The following is a 27,151-nucleotide window of genomic DNA, read 5'->3' as shown; positions in this document are numbered from 1 at the left end:
CTGCATGGTCATCTGGGTATTTTTGCGCAAAGCATGAGATACAATGATTTTTTTTTGGTCGGGTCAAAACCCTTTGTGCAAATAATAATGTAGTATCTTTCATAAACCTGACAGTTTCTCTGTATAAAGTTTAAGTACTTTAAAGGAGAATATGTTGTGAAATTTTATGATAAATATTCCCTGTAGCATAATTGAAATGCTGTGTTCTTCATAAACCTTCTTTTTTCATAGATGTAATGTTTCAAAAAAACTTAATTAATTGTCAGTAAATAGCATTGTAAATTTCATCTGGTGTGTTAAAATCTTGTGATGTTTCCTTTGCTTAAAATCGATCTTATATCATTAGAATTTTGGTCATAAGAATAATAATCATGGAGATTTTGATGAGAATTTTGAGAGTTGGACCAAAGGCTCTTCTCTTTTTCTCTTGTTTTGATAATTTATTCATACTTAATTGTTATCATGAATTATTTTAGATTTCTGCATTTGACATGTCAAATATAATTTGGTCTTCTGGTTTCATTCCAGGTAATTAGTCAAACTAATGTATCCTATTTTGAGATATAGTATGTATTTATCAGGTCAGTATTAAGGACAAATTAAGAGGGTAGATGACTGTGATGAAGTGATGATGATGACATAATAAGCTATGTCTCGTATCATTAGACATTACTAACTGTATGCTGACAGCCAGAAGGGCGTTATTAACTCATATACTTTAACTCTGAGTTAACGCCCTTTTGGTTCTCAACAGACAAACTTCTTACTATACCAATACATGTGACCAGGATTGTTATATTGTATATTCCCCATTGTTTTTATATTGGACTTGTGGAATGTAGACTACTATATACAGAGAGATTTACTGACATCCGTTACCAAATCGCCTTTCTGAAATGTATCTATGTACACATTATGTCTATGCCTAGATGAAGTCTACTACTATGTGTATCATTAACTATTGGATGGTTGGTAATACTGTGAGGTCTTGCTATATAAGTGGGGACAGTTATATGCATTGAACAAGATGTGTAATTGTGAAAATTCAAAGTTTGACAAATTGTTTAGCTGTCAGTCAGCCTCCATGTTCTTTCCATGCACTCGCTGTGACCATCAATGGCTCTTGCGCTGACTAATGACCAGATAATTTATAAAAGACAATTTAATGTATATGTATATTACTGACAAAACTATTGGAGGATTATGTAAAGCAATGGTATTAAATGTTCCAATAGCTGTCTACTAGGTCTCTTTTCTGTGTTATTACATGTATTCCACAGATGAGGATTTGGCCCATTCAGTACAAAGATATTAAAAAGGACATTATCTTAAAAACATCAGCAGTTTAGTGTCTTACTTTTAGAGTCGCATTTATTATGATGCCTATGTGTGATTGATGAGAAAAGTTATCTTTAGCATCATCCATTTGTTATGGTGGTGCTGCTGAGGATGAGGATGATGGTGATACAAGATTTCTGTGTAATTAACAAATGAATAATAAATTCGACAACTACCTAGCATGCTCATCTATTCTGTTTCGTCAAACAGATGAAGGTGGTCAATATATGCTGTTACATCATCCATATATTCTATCCATCTCGAGAAAGCAATACAGTTTTCACAACAAAATAAATGATTCGACACTGAATTGTACCTCAAGAAAATAACAATATTCGAGATTACACTATATAAAATTGTACTGAATAGAATCAAGCACCTGGAGGGATATTCTTTCGGCACATTTTGACTGAAAGAATGGGAAAAGACATGCAGTCGAGTTAAAGCTGCATGTCGTTGAATAAAATCCCAATACCTGACCGTTCTGATTTATTAACTCCTGTTAATCTGCAATTTAAAAGTAATCAAACAACATTCATCGATGCAATAATTTTGTATCGAATACAACATATTTTATGACAACTACCATACCTTCTAAACTAATATACCTTCTGGACAATTACCACAGGACAACTACCCGGGCAACTACAAGTTTCCAGGGTGATGCGGAAAAAGTAGTAGCTTATATCTATCCAAAAAAATAGTAAACACATCTGACAAAATATAATAGTTATTTCTTCTTTAAAAAGTGCAAGTGTAACATCAAGCAAACCATTCATTTACCATTATCATGAGTAAATTAATATACTTATTTCCCCTTTAAAACGTGTAAGTGTTACATCAAGCAAACCATTCATTTACCATTGTCATGAGTAAATTAATATACTTATTTCGTCTTTAAAAAGTGTAAGTGTAACATCAAGCAAACCATTCATATACAATTATCATGAGTAAATTAATACACTTATTTCCCCTTTAAAAAGTGTAAGTGTTACATCAAGCAAACTATGCATTTACCATTATCATGAGTAAATTAATATACTTATTTCCCCTTTACAAAGTGTAAGTGTTACATCAAGCAAACCATTCATTTACCATTATCATGAGTAAATTAATATATACTTATTTCCTCTTTAAAAAGTGTAAGTGTTACATCAAACAAACTATTCATTTACCATTATCATGAGTAAATTAATATACTTATTTCCCCTTTACAAAGTGTAAGTGTAACATCAAGCAAACCATTCTTTTACCATTATCATGAGTAAATTAATATACTTACTTCCCCTTTACAAAGTGTAAGTGTTACATCAAGCAAACCATTCATTTACCATTATCATGAGTAAATTAATATACTTACTTCCCCTTTACAAAGTGTAAGTGTTACATCAAGCAAACCATTTATTTACCATTATCAGGAGTAAATTAATATACTTATTTCCTCTTTAAAAAGTGTAAGTGTAACATCAAGCAAACCATTCATTTACCATTATCATGAGTAAATTAATATACTTATTTCCTCTTTAAAAAGTGTAAGTGTAACATCAAGCAAATCATTCTGTAGAGATATCTACATATGATCCTTGAGACAATGTGGTAATTTCATGGTTCTTTGTTTATTAACACTCAACTGAACTCCAATCAATTCCATACACCGGAATGTACAAAGTAGCAATAATAGTAGTAGTTTAGTAGGTAAAACAAAGTTTTCCTTCCTTGAATCCGTGCCCACATCATATCATATCTGTAGTTTCCATGTGACAAGCCTAGCTACGTTTGTACAACAATTCCAGTCAATCTACGGTATCCTCAAAACAAAAACTAAATTTGGCTTCTTATAACTTGATCCTTACATTCCTCCCCCCAGTTGCAGCTAGAGGGTGCAACGATTAACATTTATTTAACCAAAACTTAATTGTCCATCACTGATATAAATTAACAAAATACCAACTGTTATCTACATATATTATCAAATGTTTACAACCATTTTCTACATATTGTCTCATAACCTAGGTAAAATTAAATTCAAACACTTTCTATTTATATAATACCTAACTGTTTCCAAAACAAATCATAATCACAATGAGATGTAACACTTATATCTCTATACTCTGCCAATTTCTACTATCTAAATGCACAGAATACACTAAATTCTGCAAAATCGAGCTTTATCCCTGGATTACTATAAACATTCTTGTATCAACTCAACAAAAGCATCCAATACAAAATAATCATGAATCAATGATAACTTTAAATCAAAATATTTTCAATGTTTACTCATAGCTGTCAAACTTTTGTCAAACTTTTGTCAAAATGTAATACCTATGGTAATTAAATTATCAAAAACACCATTTTCGTTATAATTGCCTTTCAAAAAATAACTCTGGAAATAAACCAGTAATATGAAATCCAAACACAAGAATTGTTCTTCCAAAACAAGAATAATTAGTGGCTGTATTTACTACCTTTAACATTTTTCCTTTTGTTTTTACTTAAACATAAAACAATTTCTGAACACCTTCAATTGAACTGAACTGATGTACGTGTACATCAACATTAAATGAACATCGAAATAACGCAGATGTACATGTACTTTCAAACAATAGAGAAAAGGAAATATTTAGCATTGTGCATAATACCATCTTCATACATGTAATACTTATACTTCTGCTTGAACATTAACCTTGTTCTTTCTATTTGCATATATCAATCTGAACTTCCTTATAATGCTCTACACTGCAGAGTGCAGACACATATATTTAAATCTTTTCATTCATGTTAATGTTCTGAACATCTAATAAAATGAAATTTCTAACTTTCTATGTCAACAAATACACTGTTTTCAAAACACTTTCCCCCTTTAACCCTATTTGAGTTCTCTCTTTCTGGTATGTTTTATATTAACAAAATGTATCTGATTTTAACTCTGAGGCTAATTCAATCATTACCTTGAACTAATTTTTAACAAAATATTCTCTTTTAATTATTTGTGTATAAAACATCAAATTTCAAAACGAACATTTCAGTCATGAATAGCATTTCACAGAGTTCAACTTAAACAGTTTGAAAGTTCAATAGTTCGTTCCAGTTCATGTTCATATCCTTTATCGTTCTTGCAAAGCATAAACAATATTCGGTGCTGACTTATCATAATTAAATGTCTTAAATTGACATCCTTTCATGGAAGCGTCCTCTCTTGAAATCGCGTAAAACTTTGCTCTCTTGCAATTCGCGTGTTGACAAAATCATCCTGTGTAAATTCGCGACTTGACATATGTTGATCCAATGCAAATTCGCGATAAAACATATATTAATCCAATACAAATTCGCGATTAAACATGTGTTGATCCAATGCAAATTCGCGATAAAACATGTGTTGATCCAATGCAAATTCGCGGTTAAAGATGTGTTGATCAGATCCAAATTCGCTATTAAACATGATTTGATCCTGTATTGGCTCATTATCACAAATGATTACCAATTATTAGCCAAAGGGCTATTAATATTTTACTTTTCACTTTAACACAAACACAAAATTTCACTGGCGCTCTGAATTCCACTTGTTCGCTTGATCCAAACACAAATTGCTTCATTTGCTTGATATCCTCCTCCAATAATAATTCAAAGCACATCCACTTAAAGGCACTTTCACATATTATACATGTAGATCCTTTCATAAATTTGAGACAAACTCCATTCAAATTTCCTGCTCCAGTAGAATACACAACTTGGTTACTGGCCTTACTAGCGATGTTGTTGCAGTTTTCACTTTCGCTCTGCGGACGAACCCCTTGTTGTCTGGCATAACCTCTTGCACTCGGGCCATGGACCAGGAACATCTGTGCGCTGTTTCGTCTATGACGAGTACAATGTCCCCCACCTGAAGGTTACGACTTGGCTGCAGCCACTTTTGTCGGCGTTGTAGGGAAGGCAGGTATTCTCGCACCCACCTCTTCCAGAATAGGTCTGCCAAGTACTGCATCTGTTTCCACCGCTTCTTTGCGTAGATGTCCTTGTCGTCGAAGATCCCTGGAGGTAGCGTCGTTGAACCCTTCATAGTCAGCAAGCTGTTTGGTGAGATTACATCCAGATCATTTGGGTTGTCTGAACATCGGGTAAGAGGCCTACTATTTATGACGGCCTCCACTTCACACATAAATGTATGGAGCTGCTCCTCGTTCTGGTAGGACTTTAGATACTGCTCTCTCATGACTGCACACAATATCTTTCTGACTGTTCTAATTTGGCGTTCCCATACTCCCCCCTGATGGGAAGCAGCAGGAGGATTGAAATGCCATTTCATGCCATGGTTTGCATGAAAGTTGATCAGCTGGTCTTGATTCAGCTCCTTTAATGCCTGCTTCAGTTCCCTCTCAGCTCCTACTAAATTTGTACCATTATCCGAGAACATCTCTTTCATAGGTCCTCGGCGGCTGATGAAGCGACGAATAGCCTCAATACAGGAGCTTGTGTCTAGACTCGATGCAACTTCAATGTGCACCCCTCTGCAGGACAGGCATGTGAAGATTACGCCATATCTTTTCCTTATGCTTCTTCCACACTTTATTTCAAAAGGACCAAAATAGTCCATGCCAACTCTGGTGAACGCCGGCTCGTCACTCTGAACTCGACTTCTTGGAAGTTCTGCCATTTTCTGATGACCAGCCTTTCCTTGGTTCTTTCTACAAATGACGCATTTCCTTGCTATGTTTCGTGCTAAAACTCCAGCTCCTACCACCCAGAATTTCTGTCGTAATTCAGCTACCATGTGATTTTGTCCCTGATGACCAACTCTCCTATGGATGTATTGCATTAAAAGAGTGGTTACATGATGCTTCTTTGGTAGGATGTATTGATGTTTAGCACTGCTTGGAATCTGGGCATTCTGCAACCTTCCACCTACTTGAAGTAACCCATTGCTCAATTCTGGATCAAGGTTAATAAGGGTAGAGCGTTTTGGTACTCCTTTCTCTTCTCCGTGACCAGCCAGTCGTTTCATTTCCTCTGGGAATGATTCAAGTTGCAATTGTTTAACAATTGCGATCTCGGCATCTTCAATGTCCTTATTTGTCAGGCTGAACATTTCACTGGAATTGCCATCTATTCCTTTCCCCTTTCCTTGTAGCATTTTCTTGAACTTCAATATCCAGGCAACTCCTCGTTTCAGCTTATCCCAATCAGAATAGTGCGACAGGAGTGCACTTATTGGATCCTCCTTGTTTATCATTGTGGCATGAATGTGAGTCTCATCCAAATCTCCTGACTTAGTATCATCAGCTTTCTCCATTCTTGCTGGAGCTTTCACACCCTCAGATGGCCATATTTCTTCAGACTGCTTTAAGAATTCTGGGCCTTCAAACCATTCCTTCTTCTTGGTTAGTTCACTGGCATCCAATCCCCTGGATGCATGATCTGCCGGGTTTAACTTGGTAGGAATGTACTTCCACTGATTTGTCTCTGATCCATCTCGGATGATACTCAGTCTGTTTGTCACAAATACTGGATATCTGGCAGTTTCGTTGGCAATGTATTTCAGAACTGTTTGACTGTCCGTCCAAAATACTGTCTCATCCAACTCCATATTCATTTCCCTCTTGATCATACTGTCTTGCTTTACTGCGAGTGTTGCAGCAGTTAACTCCATCTTAACAATAGTGTGAGGCTTCAGTGGGGCAACCCTGGCTTTAGCTGTCAAAAATGCCACATGAACCTCTTCATTCTCATCTGTCTGTCTCAAGTAGGTCACAACACCATAGCCATCCATGCTAGCATCGGCAAAGTGGTGCAGCTGTCTGTTTGTTACTATACCAAAGTTCTTTGGTTTTAGACATCTTTCAGTCTTCACCTGGTCAAGATTTTGTAGCTCATTCATCCAATGTTCCCATTCCATTTTCTGCTTTTCAGGGATTGACTGGTCCCAGTCCAATTTAGCTTGGCACAATTCTTGCAGAATTATCTTAGCCTTCAGAACGAATGGTGCTGCTAGCCCGAAGGGATCATAGACTGAGCTCATTACTGATAGGATGTTTCGGCGAGTAGCCTTTCTTGACATTTCTTTCAATTTGAAGCCTAACTGGTCATTTTCTGGATCCCATCTCACACCAAGAGCTCGTTCAGTTGGAAGAACTTCCCTTTGTAAGTCCAAATCCTTCAATTCAACAGCATGTTCCTCCTTTGGAATGGAATCCAAGACCTCTCGTCTGTTGCTTGACCATTTGGTTAACTTGAAGCCTCCCTTGGACAACACTTGTCTTAATGATTCAGCTAGATCAATGCCTTCTTGGGGTGTTGATACTGATTTCAGAAAATCATCAACGTAAAAGTCTTTCTGTATGGCATCTAGGACTTCTTCCTTTGCACAACCTTCATTGTCCTTTGCTGTTCTTTTCAGGGCATAATTCGAACAACTGGGAGAAGATGTAGCCCCAAAAAGATGGACTAGCATTCTGTAGGCTACTGGCTCTTTGGTGATATTCCCCTCAGGCCACCACAAGTAACGCAGCATGTCGCATTGGTCTGGTGTAACTTTCACCTGATAGAACATAGACTGTATATCTGCCATTATAGCCACTTTCTCTTTCCTCCATCTGAGGAGAACACCAAGCAATCTGTTGGTTAGATCTGGTCCTTGTAGGAGTTCCTGATTAAGAGACTTTCCTTTGTAGCTGATAGGACAATTGAAGACTACTCTAATCTTTCCTGGCTTTTGGGGATGATACACCCCATGGTGAGGGATATACCATACCTTCCCATCATGTCTGTCCAAGTCTGCTTCTGGAACCTTCTCTGCATAGCCTTGCTTTTCCAGATCATTCATGAATGTGGTGTACTGTTCATGGATTTCCTTGTTCTTTGATAACTTCTGTCCTTGTCTTTCCAGAAATCTTTCAGCTTGGTCCTTGTTGTTAGGCATAGCCACATCTCTCTGCTTTAAGGGCAGATCTATCTGATAATGATTGTCTTTCTTAGTGATAGATTTCTCCATTATGTCCAAGAAAGTCTTGTCGTCAACTGACAGGCCCTCTCTGTGATCACTTAGTCTCTCTGTAAATTCCATATTGCAGAAGTCTTTGAATTTCCGTTCTAATTCCTCTTGTCTAGGAATGATGGAAACTTCTTCCTGTTTACAAAAACAGACTTTGTGAATATCTGCTTGCTCTTGAGCTTGTATACCATACACGAGCCAACCTAGCCTTGAGCGGATAGCATATGGTTCTTCGATGTCACCAGCTTTAATTTCTAGAGGCATCGATGCTGACGGAACGTTGGCTCCAATCATGAGAGTTACCCTTGGAATAGAGTTGCTGTTACTTATTTCTGGCAATTCTATGTCCTTCAGATGTTTCCATCGTTTCAGATCATTTTGAGTTGGAGCATCTGAAACTGTCACTGGTATACCATCTTTGACATAGATGGGCGGAAGATTGATGAATTCCTTCTCCTTTACTCCTGCGATCTGCAGCTCATCTACAGTGACTTCTGTATCTATCACTTCTTCAAGATTCAATGTCTTGACTATTAGCTTGGTTTTCCTAGTTCTTGCATGCAGCCTTAAGTTCTGTGTCACAGAAGACTGTTCCGCATCCATTATCTATGAATGCATAAGTTGATATGCATCTGTCATTTCCTTTGTGCTTCACGATGACTGGAACTATCGTCATGCATGTCGATGTCTGGGGTTTTCCTCCAACACTTTTCTTCACATTGGTAGACCCTGAAGAGATCTTTCCAGCTTCACTTTGCACATCGGTACATGTAGATGTTGAAGCATCATTGGTGGTTTTCCTTGTATTTCCTTCTCCGTCTTTCATCCACCTGGGATCATGCATTAGAGTGTTGTGCATCCTGTCGCAGACATCACACTTGATCTGACTTTTGCATTCCTTTTTCAGATGTTTTGGTTTCAGGCATCGGAAGCAGAGGCCTTTCCTTTTACATTGCTCTGATCTTTCTTCAACTGTCAAGGCTTCAAATTTTCGGCACTCGTCAATGATGTGCCTTGAGTTGGTGCCACAGAAAGTACAACTGGGTTCCCTCTTGTCCTTCTGCTCCCTATCCTGTTGTGTAGCTGTACCAAATGCCTTTGTGCTTCTTGATTTTTGTAGTTTTTCTTTCTCATCTTTATTGTAGGAAGCATTTTTCTCAGTCCTCTGATATCCCAATCCCTGTACCATGGGATCGTTAATGTTTCTTTCAGTCTGTATGACGAACTGTGCAAGGTCGTCCAGGGTGGGATTCCTATTGGCAATATCACGAGTCAGGCCTACTCGTGAGATCCACTTCTGTTGGAGATACAACGGTAGTTTGCTTGCCAGAACTCTCAGAAAACTTGCACTATCCATGCCTCCTAAGTCCCCTGCTGCTCTAACATGTGAGCAATTATTGAGGTATATTGCGAATTTTCGCAATCCTTGCCTATCTCCTGATCGTATCTGCTCCCAGGCAATTGCCCTTTCCTTGTATGCATTTATTATGTTACTCTGCTTTCCATAGTCTCTGTGTAGCATGGACTTGGCAGTCTCATATGCCCTCTTACTTGGTTGTATGTGGGGGCATTCTCGAATAAGCTCATGCGCTTCTCCTCGTGTGTATTTTAGTAGAAGCTCTAGTCTTCTGAAAGGTTCATCAGTTCTCTTTTCAACCACATATTCAAAATTCCTTATAAAGGTAAGGTAATCAAGTGGATCCCCATTGAACGGCTCGAGATCTGGCGATGGTAGACTGTTTTCTGCAGTGAATCTAATCATCTCCCTAAGCATCTGTTTGGTGGCTCCTTCTTCATTGCTCACAGGTTCCTTGCGAAAGGCTTGTTCTTGTTCTTGTCTACGACCACCGACAAAATCACCTCTAACTCGTTCTTGTCCACGATCACGGAAAGAGTCACCTCTAACTTGATCTCGTTCTTGTCCATGATCACCGACAAAATCATCTCTAACTCGTTCTCGTTCTTGTCCACGATCACGGAAAGAGTCACCTCTAACTTGATCTCGTTCTTGTCCATGATCACCGACAAAATCATCTCTAACTCGTTCTCGTTCTTGTCCACGATCACGGAAAGAGTCACCTCTAACTTGATCTCGTTCTTGTCCATGATCACCGACAAAATCACCTCTAACTCGTTCTCGTTCTTGTCCACGATCACGGAAAGAGTCACCTCTAACTTGATCTCGTTCTTGTCCATGATCACCGACAAAATCACCTCTAACTCGTTCTCGTTCTTGTCCACGATCACGGAAAGAATCACCTTCCACTTTCCATTTCTGTAGCTCTTCCTCTGAGTCTTGTTGTAGAAGCTTCAATTCTGCTTGCAAGAGAATAGCAGTCTTTTGTCTTTCAATCTCCGCTTCTTCATCCTTCAAAAGCTGACTCTTTCTCAAATTCTCAGCCTTTTCTTTTGCAATTCGTATTTCTTGTTCGGCTTGTTCCATTTCATGTTGTTTTTGAAGTTTTCTCAGTTTCTTCTCAAGTTCACTCGTTTGATGTAAGGCTATCAACTTTGCTTTAAGTTGTCTTTCCTTCTTTCTCTCTCTTTCTCTCCTCTTTGCAGTACTGGCAGAAGAGGCCGATGATCCACATAATGACAATGTGGATTCTGAGTCATCTTGATCTTCTTTCCCATTCTCTAGATCTCTTTCTCTAGTAAAGCTCCTTGTTGCACCACTCTCCTTATCATCAACATGATTAATATCATTGCCATTGGCATTGCTCAGTTCCTTATCTTTCCCACCTGGGGATTTGGGAGTAGTATTCCCATTCATAATTGCAATTTACTTGATAAACATTCCTTTCAAATCAGCAGTAACGTGTAGAGCTATAGAGTCTAGCCGACTTCACTTCAAAGTTTCATTTCATTCAGCCGATTTCACTTCTGAGTTTCATTTCATTCAGCCGTTTTCACTTCTGAGTTTCATTTCATTGAATTACTCACTGTGTCACGTCACGTCAGACTTTAGTACTTGTGCAGTGTTCGCGAGTATCACGCCCGGGGGCTTGCCGTGTCGAAAGCCTTCTTCCATGCAGTATCCGTTGAAGAATCGAATTTGTTTTACTAATGTAGAGATATCTACATATGATCCTTGAGACAATGTGGTAATTTCATGGTTCTTTGTTTATTAACACTCAACTGAACTCCAATCAATTCCATACACCGGAATGTACAAAGTAGCAATAATAGTAGTAGTTTAGTAGGTAAAACAAAGTTTTCCTTCCTTGAATCCGTGCCCACATCATATCATATCTGTAGTTTCCATGTGACAAGCCTAGCTACGTTTGTACAACAATTCCAGTCAATCTACGGTATCCTCAAAACAAAAACTAAATTTGGCTTCTTATAACTTGATCCTTACACATTCACTTACCATTATCATGAGTAAATTAATACACTTATTTTCCCTTTAAAAAGTGTAAGTGTTACATCAAGCAAACTATTCATTTACCATTATCATGAGTAAATTAATATACTTATTTCCCCTTTAAAAAGTGTAAGTGTTACATCAAGCAAACCATTCATTTACCATTATCATGAGTAAATTAATATACTTATTTCCCCTTTAAAAAGTGTAAGTGTTACATCAAGTAAACCATTCTTTTACCATTATCATGAGTAAATTAATTATTACTTATTTCCTCTTTAAAAAGTGCAAGCGTTACACCAAACAAATCATTGATTTACCATTATAATGAGTAAATTAATATACTTATTTCCCCTTTAAAAGTTGCATGTATTCCAACAAGCAAATCATCCACTTACAATTATCATGAGCATCTGATAATTGAGGGCGCTGTAATGCTGACGCCTACACTTATATTTTTGCTCAGACTTTTGATTTTTTTTCACCTAGAATTTTACTTTTTCGTCAAATGTGTTACGACTTTGCATAGCTATTTGGGCAGAAGCCAACTTTGCCCTGGACATCGTGATGATTTTGGATATATATCTGTTTTTGCAATATGTATTTTCAAGGAGAATTCTGTCTGTTCATGATAGCATATCTATCAACGATAGATGTTCGGATTTTCACCATGGACCCAGGACCAAAATCCAATTGAAACCAGTTGAAATCTCCAACTGGTTTCAATTGGTTTCAACTGGTTTCAATTGGTTTCAATTGGTTTCAATTGGAATAGAAAATTTCCAGTTGAAACCAATTGCCGAACTGGAAAAATATTGTTATGGGTACTCATTTCCAGTTCAAACCAATAAGAAGTGCAACTGGAACCAGTAAGGTAATTTTTCCAGTTACTCAATTGGTTCCAGTTAGAAGTCATTTCCAGTTACCCAACTGGTTCCAGTTAGAAGTTCAACTGGAAACAGTAAGATGATTTTCCTGTTATTCAATTGGTTCCAGTTAGAATTCATTTCCAGTTACCCAACTGGTTCCAGTTAGCATTCATTTCCAGTTAGAAGTCATTTCCAGTTACCCAACTGGTTCCAGTTAGAATTCATTTCCAATTACCCAATTGGTTCCAGTTAGAAGTCATTTCCAGATACCCAACTGGTTCCAGTTAGCATTCATTTCCAGTTAGAAGTCATTTCCAGTTACCCAACTGGTTCCAGTTAGAATTCATTTCCAGTTACCCAACTGGTTCCAGTTAGCATTCATTTCCAGTTAGAAGTCATTTCCAGTTACCCAACTGGTTCCAGTTAGAATTCATTTCCAGTTACCCAACTGGTTCCAGTTAGCATTCATTTCCAGTTAGAAGTCATTTCCAGTTACCCAACTGGTTCCAGTTAGAAGTCATTTCCAGTTACCCAACTGGTTCCAGTTAGAATTCATTTCCAGTTACCCAACTGGTTCCAGTTAGCATTCATTTCCAGTTAGAAGTCATTTCCAGTTACCCAACTGGTTCCAGTTAGAAGTCATTTCCAGTTACCCAACTGGTTCCAGTTAGAATTTATTTCCAGTTACCTTATTGGTTCCAGTTAGCATTCATTTCCAGTAAGAAGTAATTTCCAGTTACCCAACTGGTTCCAGTTAGAATTCATTTCCAGTTACCCAATTGGTTCCAATTGGAAATATTTCCAGTTACCCAACTGGATCCAATTGAAACCAGTTAATTTGCATATTATATGCTTGTGTGCAGATCAATGTTTTATGTAATTTATTTTGATTTACAATGTACTTATTAATTAATTTTCATTTGCAAGTAATGCATTTCTTTTAGATAAATATAAAGATTAATTAGCAATGATAAGCATGTTCATTAGTAACATATTTTTGTAATTACACAGATTAAAAGTTGATTAGTAAAACACTAACCATGCACAAAATACATCAAATACAAACATATATAATGGCAATGCCTTCCTTGTTAAGTATAATATATGGTCTGCATATTATAATGCCCTTTACATTGTACTTAATGTAGACACATATAACAATGTTTCTGTGTTGACATGAGCGATAATTAGTGCAAGAGCTAATTAACTCATAACTAATTAAGTTTATGCCAATTACTGTAAGTTTCAATTGGATCCAATTGAAACCAATTGAAACCAGTTGAAACCAGTTGAAGCCAACTGGTTTCAATAGGGAAATTGGAACAACTGGTTCCAGTTGAAACCAATTAGGCAACTGGAACCAGTTGGCAATTGGTTTCAACTGGTTTCAATTGGAACCAGTTGGCAATTGGTTTCAACTGGTTTCAATTGGATCCAGTTGGCAACTGGTTTCAATTGGAACCAGTTGTTCCAATTTCCCTATTGAAACCAGTTGGCAACTGGTTTCAATTGGTTTTGCTCCAATTGGTTTCAACTGGATTTTGGTCCTGGGGAGTCGGCCAGACGAGACGGCCTGCTCACCAGTCAGCAGACACGTCGTTTTCCGGGGACTTCAGCAGATTTTGAATCTCCCGCCACTGAGGTCGGAACCAGTGAACCGAGGTATTCGTCCGAGTTCTCAAAGCAGTTACGTCATAAAGCGGACAATCGGTTGCCAGGAGAAACGTGGGACACAATTAAAGAGTTGGGCATAGGAAAGCGAAAACGCGGTCGTCGTGCTGGAACTCATATCGTACGACGCATCACCACAATTATTGGGATAAGAGATCAACGATCTGAGATTAAATTGCCTGATTGTCGACATAATATATCGAATTTGATTCATATCAAACCGAATCACGAACCAAGAACAGGCGTAAGTACTTACAACTTTCCATCTTGCTTGCTAACAAATACTCGTTCTATGAACAACAAGATTGACGAATTTAACGAACTTATCCTTGAATCCGATATTGACATCGCGGCAGTAACCGAAACATGGTTCAAAGATGACATGCCGTGTGATTATGTGTCGATTCCAAATTATGAGGTGTTCCTCAGATCTAGAACGAACAAACGGGGTGGGGGTGTGGCAATATACTTCAAAGAAACCCTCACTCCTAGAACAGTCGAACATATTGATATACCTGATGATTTGGAAATAATGTGGATACAAATTCAGCCAACAAAGCTACCACGATCCGTATCCTTCATTATTGTAGCTGTTCTGTATTACCCACCAAATTGTGCTTAAGCTGACAAACTCATTGAGCATATTCACCATGTGATAGACACCATGTCTTCAAGACATTCGGACGTTGGTTATATTGTCATGGGTGATTTGAATGAACTCGACATATCATCTCTCCTCTCAGACCCAAGGTTTGTCCAATGCGTGGATAAACCTACGAGAGGCACAAGGACGCTAGACAAAATCATCACCAATATCAGCGATTACTACCAGTCGCCTACCATATCTTCTCCTTTGGGTGCAAGCGATCACTGCACTGTCTTATGGTTGCCGTTGGGAAACATCACAAAGAGTCCCAACGTTATCAACAAACGCACAACCAGACCAATGAAAGACAGTAGCATTAGAGAGTTTGGAAGGGAGATCCTCAACTGTGACTGGATTGACGTTCTCTCAGCTGAAAACGCAAATGATAAGTGCAATGCGTTTTACTCTACATTATCACCAATGATTGAGAGATACTTCCCAACTTGCACCGTCAAACTACATGACAAGGACAAACCATGGATGACCCCTTCCATTAAGTCGTTAATCTACCAGCGCCAAAGGGCATTTGCTGTGGAAGCGAAGGGAGAGTGGCGACGCCTCAGGAATCGAATTATTCGTGATATTGAACATGCAAAACAAGACTACTACAAAAACCGTGTGGCAAAACTGAAAAATGCCAACCCGGCGTCATGGTATAAGCATATAAAGACCATGACAACTGGCCAGACGAGATTTCGACTTATTCGCATCGAAGGCACTTCTCCTACTGACTTCGACGCAGCGGCGAATAAGATCAACAACTTCTTCGTGAACATTGCAAACGACATTCCTAGATTGGACCCTTCTAGTTTGCCGTCATATCTACCGGCTGACCAACCACTTCCCCTTGTTCAACCATGGGAAGTTTATAGCGAGTTGAAAGCCATTAAACAACGGAAAGCTCCTGGACCAGACGGCATTTCGGCCAGACTTGTCAAGAAATTCGCTTATGAGCTTTGCTGTCCGCTTACTGATATTCTAAACGCATCTTTTAGTCAGTCCATTGTACCACCCTTACAAAAAAAATCTATGATATTCCTATGGTACGGCTCTATGGTGAATGGTATTTCTATGATATATTATATGGTAGAATATATTTCTATGGTATACCACACAATTGCTGAATGGTGGAGTTCTATGGTCAATGGTATATCATTGATGCCGTCCTATGGTGTATGGTATTTCTATGATATATTATATGGTAGACTATATTTCAATGGTATTTCTGTTGAATGGTATCCCTATGGTGGAGGATATTTCAGTGGTAGCTCTATGGTGGATGATGACTTTATGGTATATCTATGGTGGTTATGTGACTCTATGGTGGCTCTAAAGTGAATGGTAGATCTATGGTAGCTCTATGGTGGCTGTATGGTGTGTGGTATTTCCAGGCGCGGATCCAGGATTTCTTAGGGGGGGGGGCCCAAATTTGAAATTTTGCGAGCCAAATATTGGTACTTAATGGTGACCAACAGTGACATAATGCGGGGGGGGGGGTCGGTGCAGGGAGGGGCGAGTTTCCCCCTCCCTCCTCCGCGAAACGCGGAAGCTTTGACGTTTTATTAAATTATTAGAGAAAGAAGACGATTCGTTGTACCGTTCTCGAAAAAAATTCTCGTCTGAATTAAGTTTTTCACCTCCCGCGCGAAGCGCGGAAAATTTTACGATTTATTTAACTATTAGAGAAAGAAGACGGTTCGTTGTAGAGTTTTCGACTCTTAGTCCTCGTCTGAATTCAGGTTCCCCCCCCCCCTCTGCGCGAAGCGCGAAAGCTTTTAAGTTTATTTCAATCATAAGAGAAAGAAGACGATTCGTTGTACCGTTTTCGAAAATAATCCTCGTCTGAATTTAGATTGTCCCCCTCCCGCGCGAAGCGCGGAAGCTTTTACGTTTCATTAAATCATTCGAAAAACAAGACGATGCGTTGTACAGTTCTCGACTCTTAATCCTCGTCTGAATTCAGTTTTCCTCCTTCCGTGCGAAGCGTGGAAGCTTTTACGATTCATTAAATCATTAGAGAAAGAAGACGATTCGTTGTACCGTTCTCGACTCTTAATCCTTGTCTAAATTCAGTCCCCCTCCCCCTCCTGCACGAAGCGCGGAAGCTTTGACGTTTCAATAAAATATTAAAGAAAGAAGACGATTCGTTGTACCGTTTTTGAAAATAATCTTCGTCTGAATTTAGATTGTCCCCCTCCCGCGCGAAGCGCGGAAGCTTTTACGTTTCATTAAATCATTCGAGAAACAAGACGATGCGTTGTACCGTTTTTGAAAATAATCCTTGTCTAAATTTAGTTTTCCTCCTTCCGCGCGAAGCGTGGAAGCTTTTACGATTCATTAAATCATTAGAGAAAGAAGACGATTCGTTGTACCGTTCTCGACTCTTAATCCTTGTCTAAATTCAGTCCCCCTCCCCCTCCTGCACGAAGCGCGGAAGCTTTGACGTTTCAATAAAATATTAAAGAAAGAAGACGATTCGTTGTACCGTTTTTGAAAATAATCTTCGTCTGAATTTAGATTTTTCCCCTCCCGCGCGAAGCGCGGAAGCTTTGACGTTTCATTAAAATATTAAAGAAAGAAGACGATTCGTTGTACCGTTTTTGAAAATAATCCTCGTCTAAATTTAGTTTTTCCCCCTTCCGCGCGAAGCGCGGAAGCTTTTACGTTTCATTAAATCATTCGAGAAACAAGACGATTCGTTGTACAGTTCTCGATTCTTAATCCTTGTCTAAATTCATCCCCCCTCCCCCTCCTGCGCGAAGCGCGGAAGCTTTGACGTTTCATTAAAATATTAAAGAAAGAAGACGATTCGTTGTACCGTTCTCGACTCTTAATCCTCGTCTGAATTCAGGTCCCCCCCTCTCGCGGAAGCTTTTAATTTTCATTAAATCATGAGAGAAAGAAGACGATTCGTTGTACCGTTCTCGACTCTTATTCCTTGTCTGAATTCAGGTCCCCCCTCCCGCGGAAGCTTTTAATTTTCATTAAATCATTAGAGAAAGAAGACGATTCGTTGTACCGTTCTCAAAAATAATCCACGTCGGAATTTAGTTCCCCCCTCTATCCCGCGCGAAGCGCGGAAGCTTTTATGTTTCGTTAAATCATTAAAGATTCGTATTATAGTTCTCGCCTCTGGATCCTCGTTTGAATTCAGGTTTCCCCCCCCCCCTCCCGCGCGCAAAGCGCGGAAGCTTTGACGTTTCATAAGATTAAGAGAGAAAGAAGACGATTTGCTGTACCGTTCTTGATTCTGAATTTCAAAGATATCCTTTGTCTGCTCCTTTTTCTTCCTACGCCCCCGCCTGGCTATGTGCCTGCGGTCCGATAAACATATTTTGATACCTTGTCCGACCCCGCAAGCTCAGGGGTTTAAGGCAATAACTTACGGTCAGATAAGCATTCAGGGGCCCGCCTTAGGGCCCCTGGTGGGGTCGAGACGGCGAAGCCGGCCCCGGAAGCTCAGGGGTTTTAGGCGTTTAACTAAGGTCCGATGAGCTTTTTTTTGTATACCTTATTTTTTTTGTGACACTGGCAGGACACTATTGGCGTGGGGTACAGGGGGCAGAGCCCCCCCCCCCCCAAATCAGGGGTTTTAGGCATTAAATTACCGTCAGATAAGCATCTATGGGCCCCCGTAGGGCCCTATAGGTGGAGTCCATGGGGGCAGAGCCCCCGGAAGCTTAGGGGTTTTAGGCATTTAATCCAGCTCAGATGAGCATATTTTGATGCCTCATTATTTTTTAACACGGGATGTTAACTATTCTCTCTTTCTTGCTCTCATTCTATTTTACTTCTCTTTATTACACTTTTTCAAAAAAAGTGTAGGGGGGGTGGAGGAACTCGAGGCTCCCGATTCCTGCCGTACCTCGGGCCCTGACATGTAGGAATCTCAAGAATCATATTTCTTGCCTGGCTGTAAATTTAGGAATTTGTCATTTTCCAACAAACACATACAAACGTATAATTTACTAAAAAGTGAGAAAAAATCTCGGAAATTAAGTAATTTCAGCATTATTTGTAATCCACGGTTGTGGAATTAGCAATAAACCACGTTTGAATTTGATTTCCCCCAAGCCCCCCCCCCCCCCCCCCATCAGTACGCAAGTATCTCCTCTTTTCCTTTTTTCTTTCCCTTTCCTTCCTTCTCTCTTATTTTTTGGATTGGGGGGGGGGGGGGGTCAACAGCCTGGGAGGCAAGGCTCTTTCGGCCCCCCCCCCCCCGATCTCCTTCTTTCCCCTTTTCCTTTTTCTTCCACTTTTTTCTTTCCCTTTCTCTCTTCTTTCCCTTTCCCTTCTTTTCCTTTCTTCTCTCTCTCTTTTTTTTTTTTTTTTTTTTTTTTGCGGGGGGGGGGCCAAGGCCCGCTCGGCCCCCCCCCTGGATCCGCGCCTGGGTATTTCTACGGTATGTTATATGGTAGAATATATTTCTATGGTATTTCTGTTGAATGGTATCCCTATGGTGGAGGATATTTCAGTGGTAGCTCTATGGTGGATGATGACTTTATGGTATATCTATGGTGGTTATGTGACTCTATGGTGGCTCTAAAGTGAACGGTAGATCTATGGTAGCTCTATGGTGGCTGTATGGTGTATGGTATATCTACGGTATGTTATATGGTAGAATATATTTCTATGGTATTTCTGTTGAATGGTATCCCTATGGTGGAGGATATTTCAGTGGTAGCTCTATGGTGGATGATGACTTTATGGTATATGTATGGTGGTTATGTGACTCTATGGTGGCTCTAAAGTGAATGGTAGATCTATGGTAGCTCTATGGTGGCTGTATGGTGTATGGTATATCTACGGTATGTTATATGGTAGAATATATTTCTATGGTATTTCTGTTGAATGGTATCCCTATGGTGGAGGATACTTCAGTGGTAGCTCTATGGTGGATGATGACTTTATGGTACATTAATGGTGGTTATGTGACTCTATGGTGGCTCTAAAGTGAATGGTAGATCTATGGTAGCTCTATGGTGGCTGTATGGTGCGGGGTATGGTGTATGGTATTTCTATGGTATGATATATGGTAGAGTATATTATATGGTATTTCCGTTGAATGGTATATCCCTGTGGTGTAAGATATTTTAGCAGTAGCTCTATGGTGGATGATGACTTTATGATATATTTCTAGTGGTTAGTGACCCCATGGTGGCTCTAACGTGGCACTTTTTACATAAAAAGGGCCCCTTTACTTTAAAAAGTGCCCCTATTATTTTTTTTAAAGTGCCCCTTTTCCTTCGATAAGTTTCGGTTTTCCTTTGCAATAAGTGTCCATTTTCCATTCTCATAAGTGCCCTTTTTCCATCTCTAATAAGTGCCCCTTTTCAGATACGAGAAGTGCCCCTTTTCACTTTTGATAAGTGCCCCATTCACCTCTGATAATTTCCCTATTCAAATCTGAGAGGGGCCTTTCCCCTTTTAATAACTACCCCTTGTTTAACTCGGATAAGCGCACCTTATATTTTCACATGTGCCCCCTTTCCTTTCTAACAAGTGCCCCCATTTAAAAGAGAGCCCCTTCCCTTTATCATAAATGCCCCCTTTCCATCTATGAAAACAGTTACTTTTCATTCTTAAGTCCCTCTTCATTCTCATAGTCCCGTTCCATCTCTAGTAAATGACCCTATTAAATTCTGAGAGGTACTCGTTTTATTTTTGACAAGTGTCCCTTTTCCTCCTGATAAGTGCTCTATTCATCTTCAATAACTGCCCCTTTTATTTTGCCCCATTTAAAAGAGAGCCCCTTCCCTTTATCATAAATGCCCCCTTCCCTTCCTAATAAATGCTCTTTTTCCTTCTTTTATAAGTGCCCCATCCCCTTCCCATAATTACCCCCTTTTCATCTCTCATAAGTGCCCCGTTTATCTTGACATGTGCCTCTTTTCTTTTTAATAATAGCCTGCACTTCCCCCTTCTCATAAATCCCCCCTTCCCCTCGTATTAAATGCCCCTATTAAAAACTGATCGGTGCCCCTTTTCGTACAACAAATGAACATTTCCCCTTATTATTAGTGCCCCTTTTTCATTCTCATAAGTGCCCCTTTTCTTTTCACCTCAGATAATTACCCTTTAACAATAATACGTACGTGCCCCATTTTCACCTTCTGATAATTACCCGTTGTAATTTGACATGTGCTCCTTTTTTTCTAATAAGTGTCACCCTTTTCGATAAGTGTCCCCTTTTCCTCTCATCACGTGCCCCTAATTTCCAGCTACTAAGAGCAATATCACCCAAAGCACACCCGCATTTCTAGATGTTATAATTATGGTACTTATCAAAGGTCTTTTCAGTCTTCTGTTATGATAATGTAATAAACCCATCAGGATTGGGTTTTTCTTCTTTATAATTGATGTAATTTTTCGCACTGCGACCTCACAAATCTTATTTATTAAGATAAAAAAAATATTGAAATCATCCCTGATAATCTAATCACAATATAGGGGGTATATACAAATGGTTTTTTTTTAAATATATATTTTCGCTTTGAGATTTCCCTTTGTAGGTGCCCTATTTATTTTCTCCAGAAAGTGCCCTTTTTGTTGGTGCCCCCCCCCCCGGCACCCCCCCCCCCCCCCCACTTTGGAAGTCGCTCCACTGCCTCTGTTTGCACTCAATTAGTCTCAATCAATTAAAGAAATCATTAAATAAAAAATTCTAAACCAAATTGTAACAAGTAATGTATATCAGCAGAAAGTAGATAACAAGGGCTGTTTGCTGCCACCTTGTGCCCAAGATTTGAATAACTCTTCCAGCCGTTGGTCTCAAATTTCTACTCACTGAAAATGCTTCGCAAAACTCCAAAATATATGAGGAAGAGGAAGGTGTTCAAAGGAGATCATTACCAGATATTACAGAAGAGTAACATGAATGCTGGAGAGGTGCCAGAAGAACTAACAGCTAATTCAGAGATCGAGGAAGCTTTCCCTGAATAAGTGTTTGGACAGCCCTATTTTTGGCCCTGGTCCCACATGTGAAGATCCGCGTCATTAGTGGCCCACAACTTGCAGCTGCTTTGCAAAAGGCTCACGTGTGTCTGGGAGGTATGTACTTACTATCAAACAATATTTTTAGTTTGCAAACTGTTACTTTGAGATTGTATTGCATGCTCAAGGGGTGAATGGCTCAAAAAGCCAAATCAAATGATTAAGAATAGAGTAAAGGAGGGGGTAATCGACCATCACCAGTTTTCGGCCGATCCGTTGGATGCATGGTAAAATCCCTGTAAAATCCATCGCATAACAGCATATCATATATCCCACACATACCATACCATGCCAGAGTCACTGAAGAACCACATTTGCAATGGAAAATATATCCTAAAATATCACATTTTAGCGATGTAATCGGCGGTCCCGCTCCCCGAATCTGAAAAATTAAGTATCTTAAGCGTGTAAGGAATATGGGTACCATAAAATGAGCTTTATTTCAAGTATTTTTCAGATTTAGAGTCCGATTTTGTGTGAGTCGCAAGCTCAAAAGTATCTCATCGCATGTATTTAATCGATGCAGCCGAATACCGCAGCGCACACACGATATCTCTGTCTAATTCAGATTCCAATTTCTGATCACCGCAGAGATAGTTTTCAGCACGGGAAGCTCCGGCTTGGGATACCTGCTCCGGCCGCTAGTGCTATAGATCAGTGGGGAAACGCATGGCGCGCTTGCTTGCTTCCTATTGACTTTGTACATGCGGCCGAAAACTGCCTCGCTAGGCCGAAAACTACCTCCGAAACAGTGAAAATTGAAATGAATGTTGTCATGGCAATTCATGATTTTTTTTCTGGGATTCTTTCTTTGTTTAAATAATAATAGTATTTGCTTCATGATTTGAACAAGAAATGATAATAGATAGGAAGTAAAGAGTCCAAAAAATAGGATTTTGTCTTAAGTGGCCGAAAAACCCCTCCTTTACTCTATGGTGAATCGAAGTGGGGGCATCGGAATTGTCGTGAAATCTGTGAAAATGTGTATTTGTGTAATATACTACATGTATGTCATAACTAGCACTTTGTTATTATTTGGGGATTGTGCTTTTCAAAATATTTTCCCTGTTCCATAAAGTGTTTTGGATATCTTTTACAGGGCATCTCATTCCTCTGGAGAATTTGTCAAAGAGGAATGGGTTAAACTGCGCCATGGTCCTTGGTTGCTTCATTTGCAAGAAGGAGAGGACATTCTCTTCATCAGAAAATGAATGCGAAGGACGTGGAAAGTCTGCAGAAATAAACCGCAGAGCTACTCTGGCAGCAACGGAGGTTGGTTTGGCACGGGATAGCTTGTGCGACTTGCTGACCATCCTCGGAATAGCCCCACTAGTCGAAGCCCCTAGCTACAACAGGCACATAGCCACTTTATCTTCCTTATCCCGAGAGGTTAGTCACCAGCCTTGTGTTTTCTTCATTACATTATCTTAGCTGTACGTACATTTAATCCAAACATATTTTTATTTCTTAGTTATGGTCGATAGACAGTATAATACATGTACATCAATATCCCTTCTTGTCAAATCAAGGGATGAAAATTATTCAAATCTAAATATTTGTAATAGGGTCTAATAAGTAAGGGGCCTGAGGGAACTTGAAATTTACTTGTTATTTATTACAAACTCTTTTTTTTTTTGCAGACCAGTAAGGATCAGAAGAAGAAGGTGGCAGCATGCCTACGTCAAAGGGCCATGGACAAGGATCTGACCATCAGGGAAAATGATCATGTGGACGTGGCAGTGCCCTACGATGGAACATGGCATAGACGAGGTTACACATCGAATCATGGGGTGGGGGTAGTGATACCGATCGATACAGAGGGTCTATCAAAATCATGTAAACAGTTTGAGTATAGAAAGGGTTGGGTCTTCAGTGTTCTCAGCCAGAGGGACCTTGATCGCCTTCAGAGACTCCAAAAATGAGCAGCAAGGCTTGTATTTTCTGCTCCTCTTCGAACTCACATATACAACCTCTTTGACTTGAACTTCATTGTACATGTTTATACAATGTTTTAGAACATTTCTGTGCTGCAACTCAGTGCCTTAGTTTTTATTGTACATGTTTATATATTTTTAACTTGCCTTTCATTTTAGTCATGTTTACATACACACTATATATGACATTTTAGTTATTTAGAGGAACTAGGGTGATATATATGGGGGTATTTATTACACCTTAGTAGAATAAGTCCAAGTAATATGTGTTGCAATTATGAACTTGCCTTTCATTTGAGTTTTTATTGTACATGTTTATACAATGTTTTAGAACAATCCTGTGCTGCAACTCAGTGCCTTAGTTTTTATTGTACATGTTTATATATTTTTAACTTGCCTTTCATTTTAGTCATGTTTACGTACACACTGTATATGACATTTCAGTTGTTTCTTTTCAACCGATTATTTAGAGGAACTAGGGTGATATATATGTGGGTATTTATTACATCTTAGTAGAATAAGTCCAAGTAATATTAGTTTGTAGTGTACATGTTTATGTGATATATTTTTTACTTGCCTTTTATTTTAGTTTTTAGCATATGTACATGCATACAACTTTTGATATAAACCAAATACATCCTGCCACTTTCATTCAATTCATTTTTTTAATAAGCATCATGTGTGTATTGTAAGTTAACATTTAAGTTTAGATTTCTCAAAAATTCAATATATTATAGTCACCATTCTGTGTACTATAGAACGCACTACAGCCACCATTCTGCTAACCATAGATCAAGATCCAAAATACCATTCTGAATATACCATTTCAAAATGCTACAATTAAGCGTAACATTTTGTTGCGTATTTTGAATGGTAGTGAATGGTCGATGAATGGTGGCTCTATGGTAGATGAATGGTGGCTCTATGGTAGATGAATGGTGGCTCTATGGTAGATAAATGGTGGCTCTATGGTAGATGAATGGTGACTCTATGGTAGATGAATGGTGGCTCTATGGTACATGAATGGTGGCTCTATGGTAGATGAATGGTGGCTCTATGGTAGATGAATGGTGGCTCTATGGTAGATGAGTGGTGGCTCTATGGTAGATGAATGGTGGCTCTATGGTAGATGAGTGGTGACTCTATGGTAGATGAATGGTGGCTCTATGGTAGATGAGTGGTGACTCTATGGTAGATGAATGGTGGCTCTATGGTAGATGAGTGGTGACTCTATGGTAGATGAATGGTGGCTCTATGGTAGATGAATGGTGGCTCTATGGTAGATGAATGGTGGCTCTATGGTAGATGAATGGTGGCTCTATGGTAGATGAATGGTGGCTTTATGGTAGATGAATGGTGGCTCTATGGTAGATGAATGGTGGCTTTATGGTAGATGAATGGTGGCTCTATGGTAGATGAATGATGGCTATATGTTAGATGAATGGTGGCTCTATGGTAGATGAATGGTGGCTCTGTGGTAGATGAATGGTGGTTCTATGGTAGATGAATGGTGGCTCTATGGTAGATGAATGATGGCTCTATGGTAAATGAATGATGACTCTATGGTGGCTCTATGGTATATGAATGGTGGCTCTATGGTAGAATATGTAGGTGTGGCCTAATTTGAATAAATGAATAAATTTGTCCCAATTATTTTAATTAGTTCTATGGTAAATGAATGGTAGATCTATGGTAGATTTGCTATGGTGTTTGTATGGTAATCTATGGTAGATTTGCTATGGTGTTTGTATGGTGTACCATAGAGATTTTTTTTGTAAGGGCAGAGCGTTGGAAGAGAGCGCATGTTGTTCCCATTCCCAAGACATCTCAAGCATCTATCGATAACCTGAGACCAGTATCTTTGACTGATCATTTTGCCAAGATAGCCGAAAAGTTCATTGCTAAGTGGACTTTCAGCGACATGGAGAACACCATAGACCCAGCACAATTCGGGAACATGAGGGCTATATCTACCTCTCACTACTTGATTGATCTCCTACAAATGATTCATAGCAACGCTGACAAGCCCAAAATCATTACTACAATGGTGACAACGGACTTCAGTAAAGCGTTCGACAGGATAGACCACAATATAGCTGTCCTCAAACTGCTCCAGATGAACGTCCGTCCGAGTGCTGTAGCATGGATAGCGAATTTTCTCACCAAACGACAACAGAGCGTGAAATATCGAACGACGCTCTCTGATTGGCTGGAAGTTTCTGCAGGGGCTCCACAAGGGACTAGACTCGGTCCCATTATCTTCCTGGCTATCATCAACGAGGCATGCCGGAGGTCACCGTCGTCTTACTGGAAATATGTGGACGACCTAACAATGCTAGAATGCAGGAAATCCCCATCGCCATCGAATATCCAGTCAAGTGTGAGCAACCTACAAGAATGGACCTTAGACAACAACATGAAACTGAACCACAAAAAGTGTTCTGAGATGACAGTAACTTTCATGCGTGAACCACCCCCACCGCCTGTCATCCAAATTGATGGACATGACATTAGTCAAGTAGATTGTGTCAAATTACTAGGGGTTTTCATCCAAAAAGATCTAAAATGGACTTTTCATGTCAATGAAATTGTTAAGAAGGCAAACATGAGGCTGCATATGCTGAGAGTTCTCACTAAATTTCGATTGCCCTTAGATGATCTAGTCCTCATTTACTGTTCATACATAAGGCCAGTGTTGGAATATTGTGCGCCCGTTTGGAACTCCGGCTTGTCTGCCAAACAAAATGAACAAATAGAGAGAATTCAAAAGCGAGCGTGCCGCCTCATGTTAGGGCCACGTTTTGTCTCGTATCAAAACGCTCTTCAACTGTGTAAAGTGTCCTCTTTGAGTGACCGCAGAGAATGTCTGTGCCTCAAATTTGCAAAGAAGCTGCTCGAGCCTGGGTCAAAGTTTAGTCATTGGCTGCCCCAAACACGTGGGGACTCCCATTCTCGAAATCTGAGAAATAAAAGCAAGCTCACTGAAATGTCATGCAAAACGACACGGTATAGAAACAGTCCGTTGCCATATCTAGTCAGATTGTTAAACGCTCATAGTACTGAATAATTACCAGTTTCACCTTTGACGAACACATTCATTTTTCTCTACTACTTTCACTCTCTCAATATCCCTATTTTCTCCTCTCTGTCAGTGCTGTGCTGCGGAGCGGGGAGACCCTCTTCATGGCTTCCAATTGTTCTCTAGCTCTCTGTCTTGTTACTCTCACTCTTTGTCTCCCCTCCCTCTCTTTCTCTCTCTCTCTCTCTCCTCTCTCTCTCTCTCTCCTCTCTCTCTCTCTCTCTCTCTCCTCTCTCTCTATCTCTCTTTCTCTCCCTATCTCTTCCTAT

At 39.4% G+C, this 27,151-nt stretch overlaps 3 protein-coding genes across 3 annotated transcripts; 1 reads left to right on the top strand and 2 right to left on the bottom strand.

The window, feature by feature from the left end:
- Nucleotides 1-5,035: 5,035 nt before the first annotated feature.
- On the bottom strand, nucleotides 5,036-8,617 carry LOC100888844. Its single transcript, XM_003725732.2, has one exon. It carries the CDS (start codon nucleotides 8,615-8,617, stop codon nucleotides 5,036-5,038), a length of 3,582 nt encoding a protein of 1,193 aa, XP_003725780.2.
- Nucleotides 8,618-8,870: 253 nt separating this feature from the next.
- LOC115929920 lies at nucleotides 8,871-11,687 on the bottom strand. The gene has a single exon (XM_031000059.1). It carries the CDS (start codon nucleotides 11,094-11,096, stop codon nucleotides 8,871-8,873), a length of 2,226 nt encoding a protein of 741 aa, XP_030855919.1. The 5' UTR covers nucleotides 11,097-11,687.
- A 9,987-nt stretch (nucleotides 11,688-21,674) lies between these two features.
- On the top strand, nucleotides 21,675-24,191 carry LOC115919420. Its single transcript, XM_030973149.1, has 3 exons — nucleotides 21,675-21,926; nucleotides 22,969-23,258; nucleotides 23,510-24,191. Exons 2-3 carry the CDS (start codon nucleotides 23,022-23,024, stop codon nucleotides 23,789-23,791), a joined length of 519 nt encoding a protein of 172 aa, XP_030829009.1. The 5' UTR covers nucleotides 21,675-21,926; nucleotides 22,969-23,021; the 3' UTR covers nucleotides 23,792-24,191.
- Nucleotides 24,192-27,151: the final 2,960 nt, after the last annotated feature.

The sequence above is a fragment of the Strongylocentrotus purpuratus genome, unplaced genomic scaffold (assembly GCF_000002235.5).
Source record: "Strongylocentrotus purpuratus isolate Spur 01 unplaced genomic scaffold, Spur_5.0 spur5_scaffold_6, whole genome shotgun sequence".
NCBI lineage: Eukaryota > Metazoa > Echinodermata > Echinoidea > Camarodonta > Strongylocentrotidae > Strongylocentrotus > Strongylocentrotus purpuratus.
This window is presented reverse-complemented; position numbering and strand designations above follow the sequence as displayed.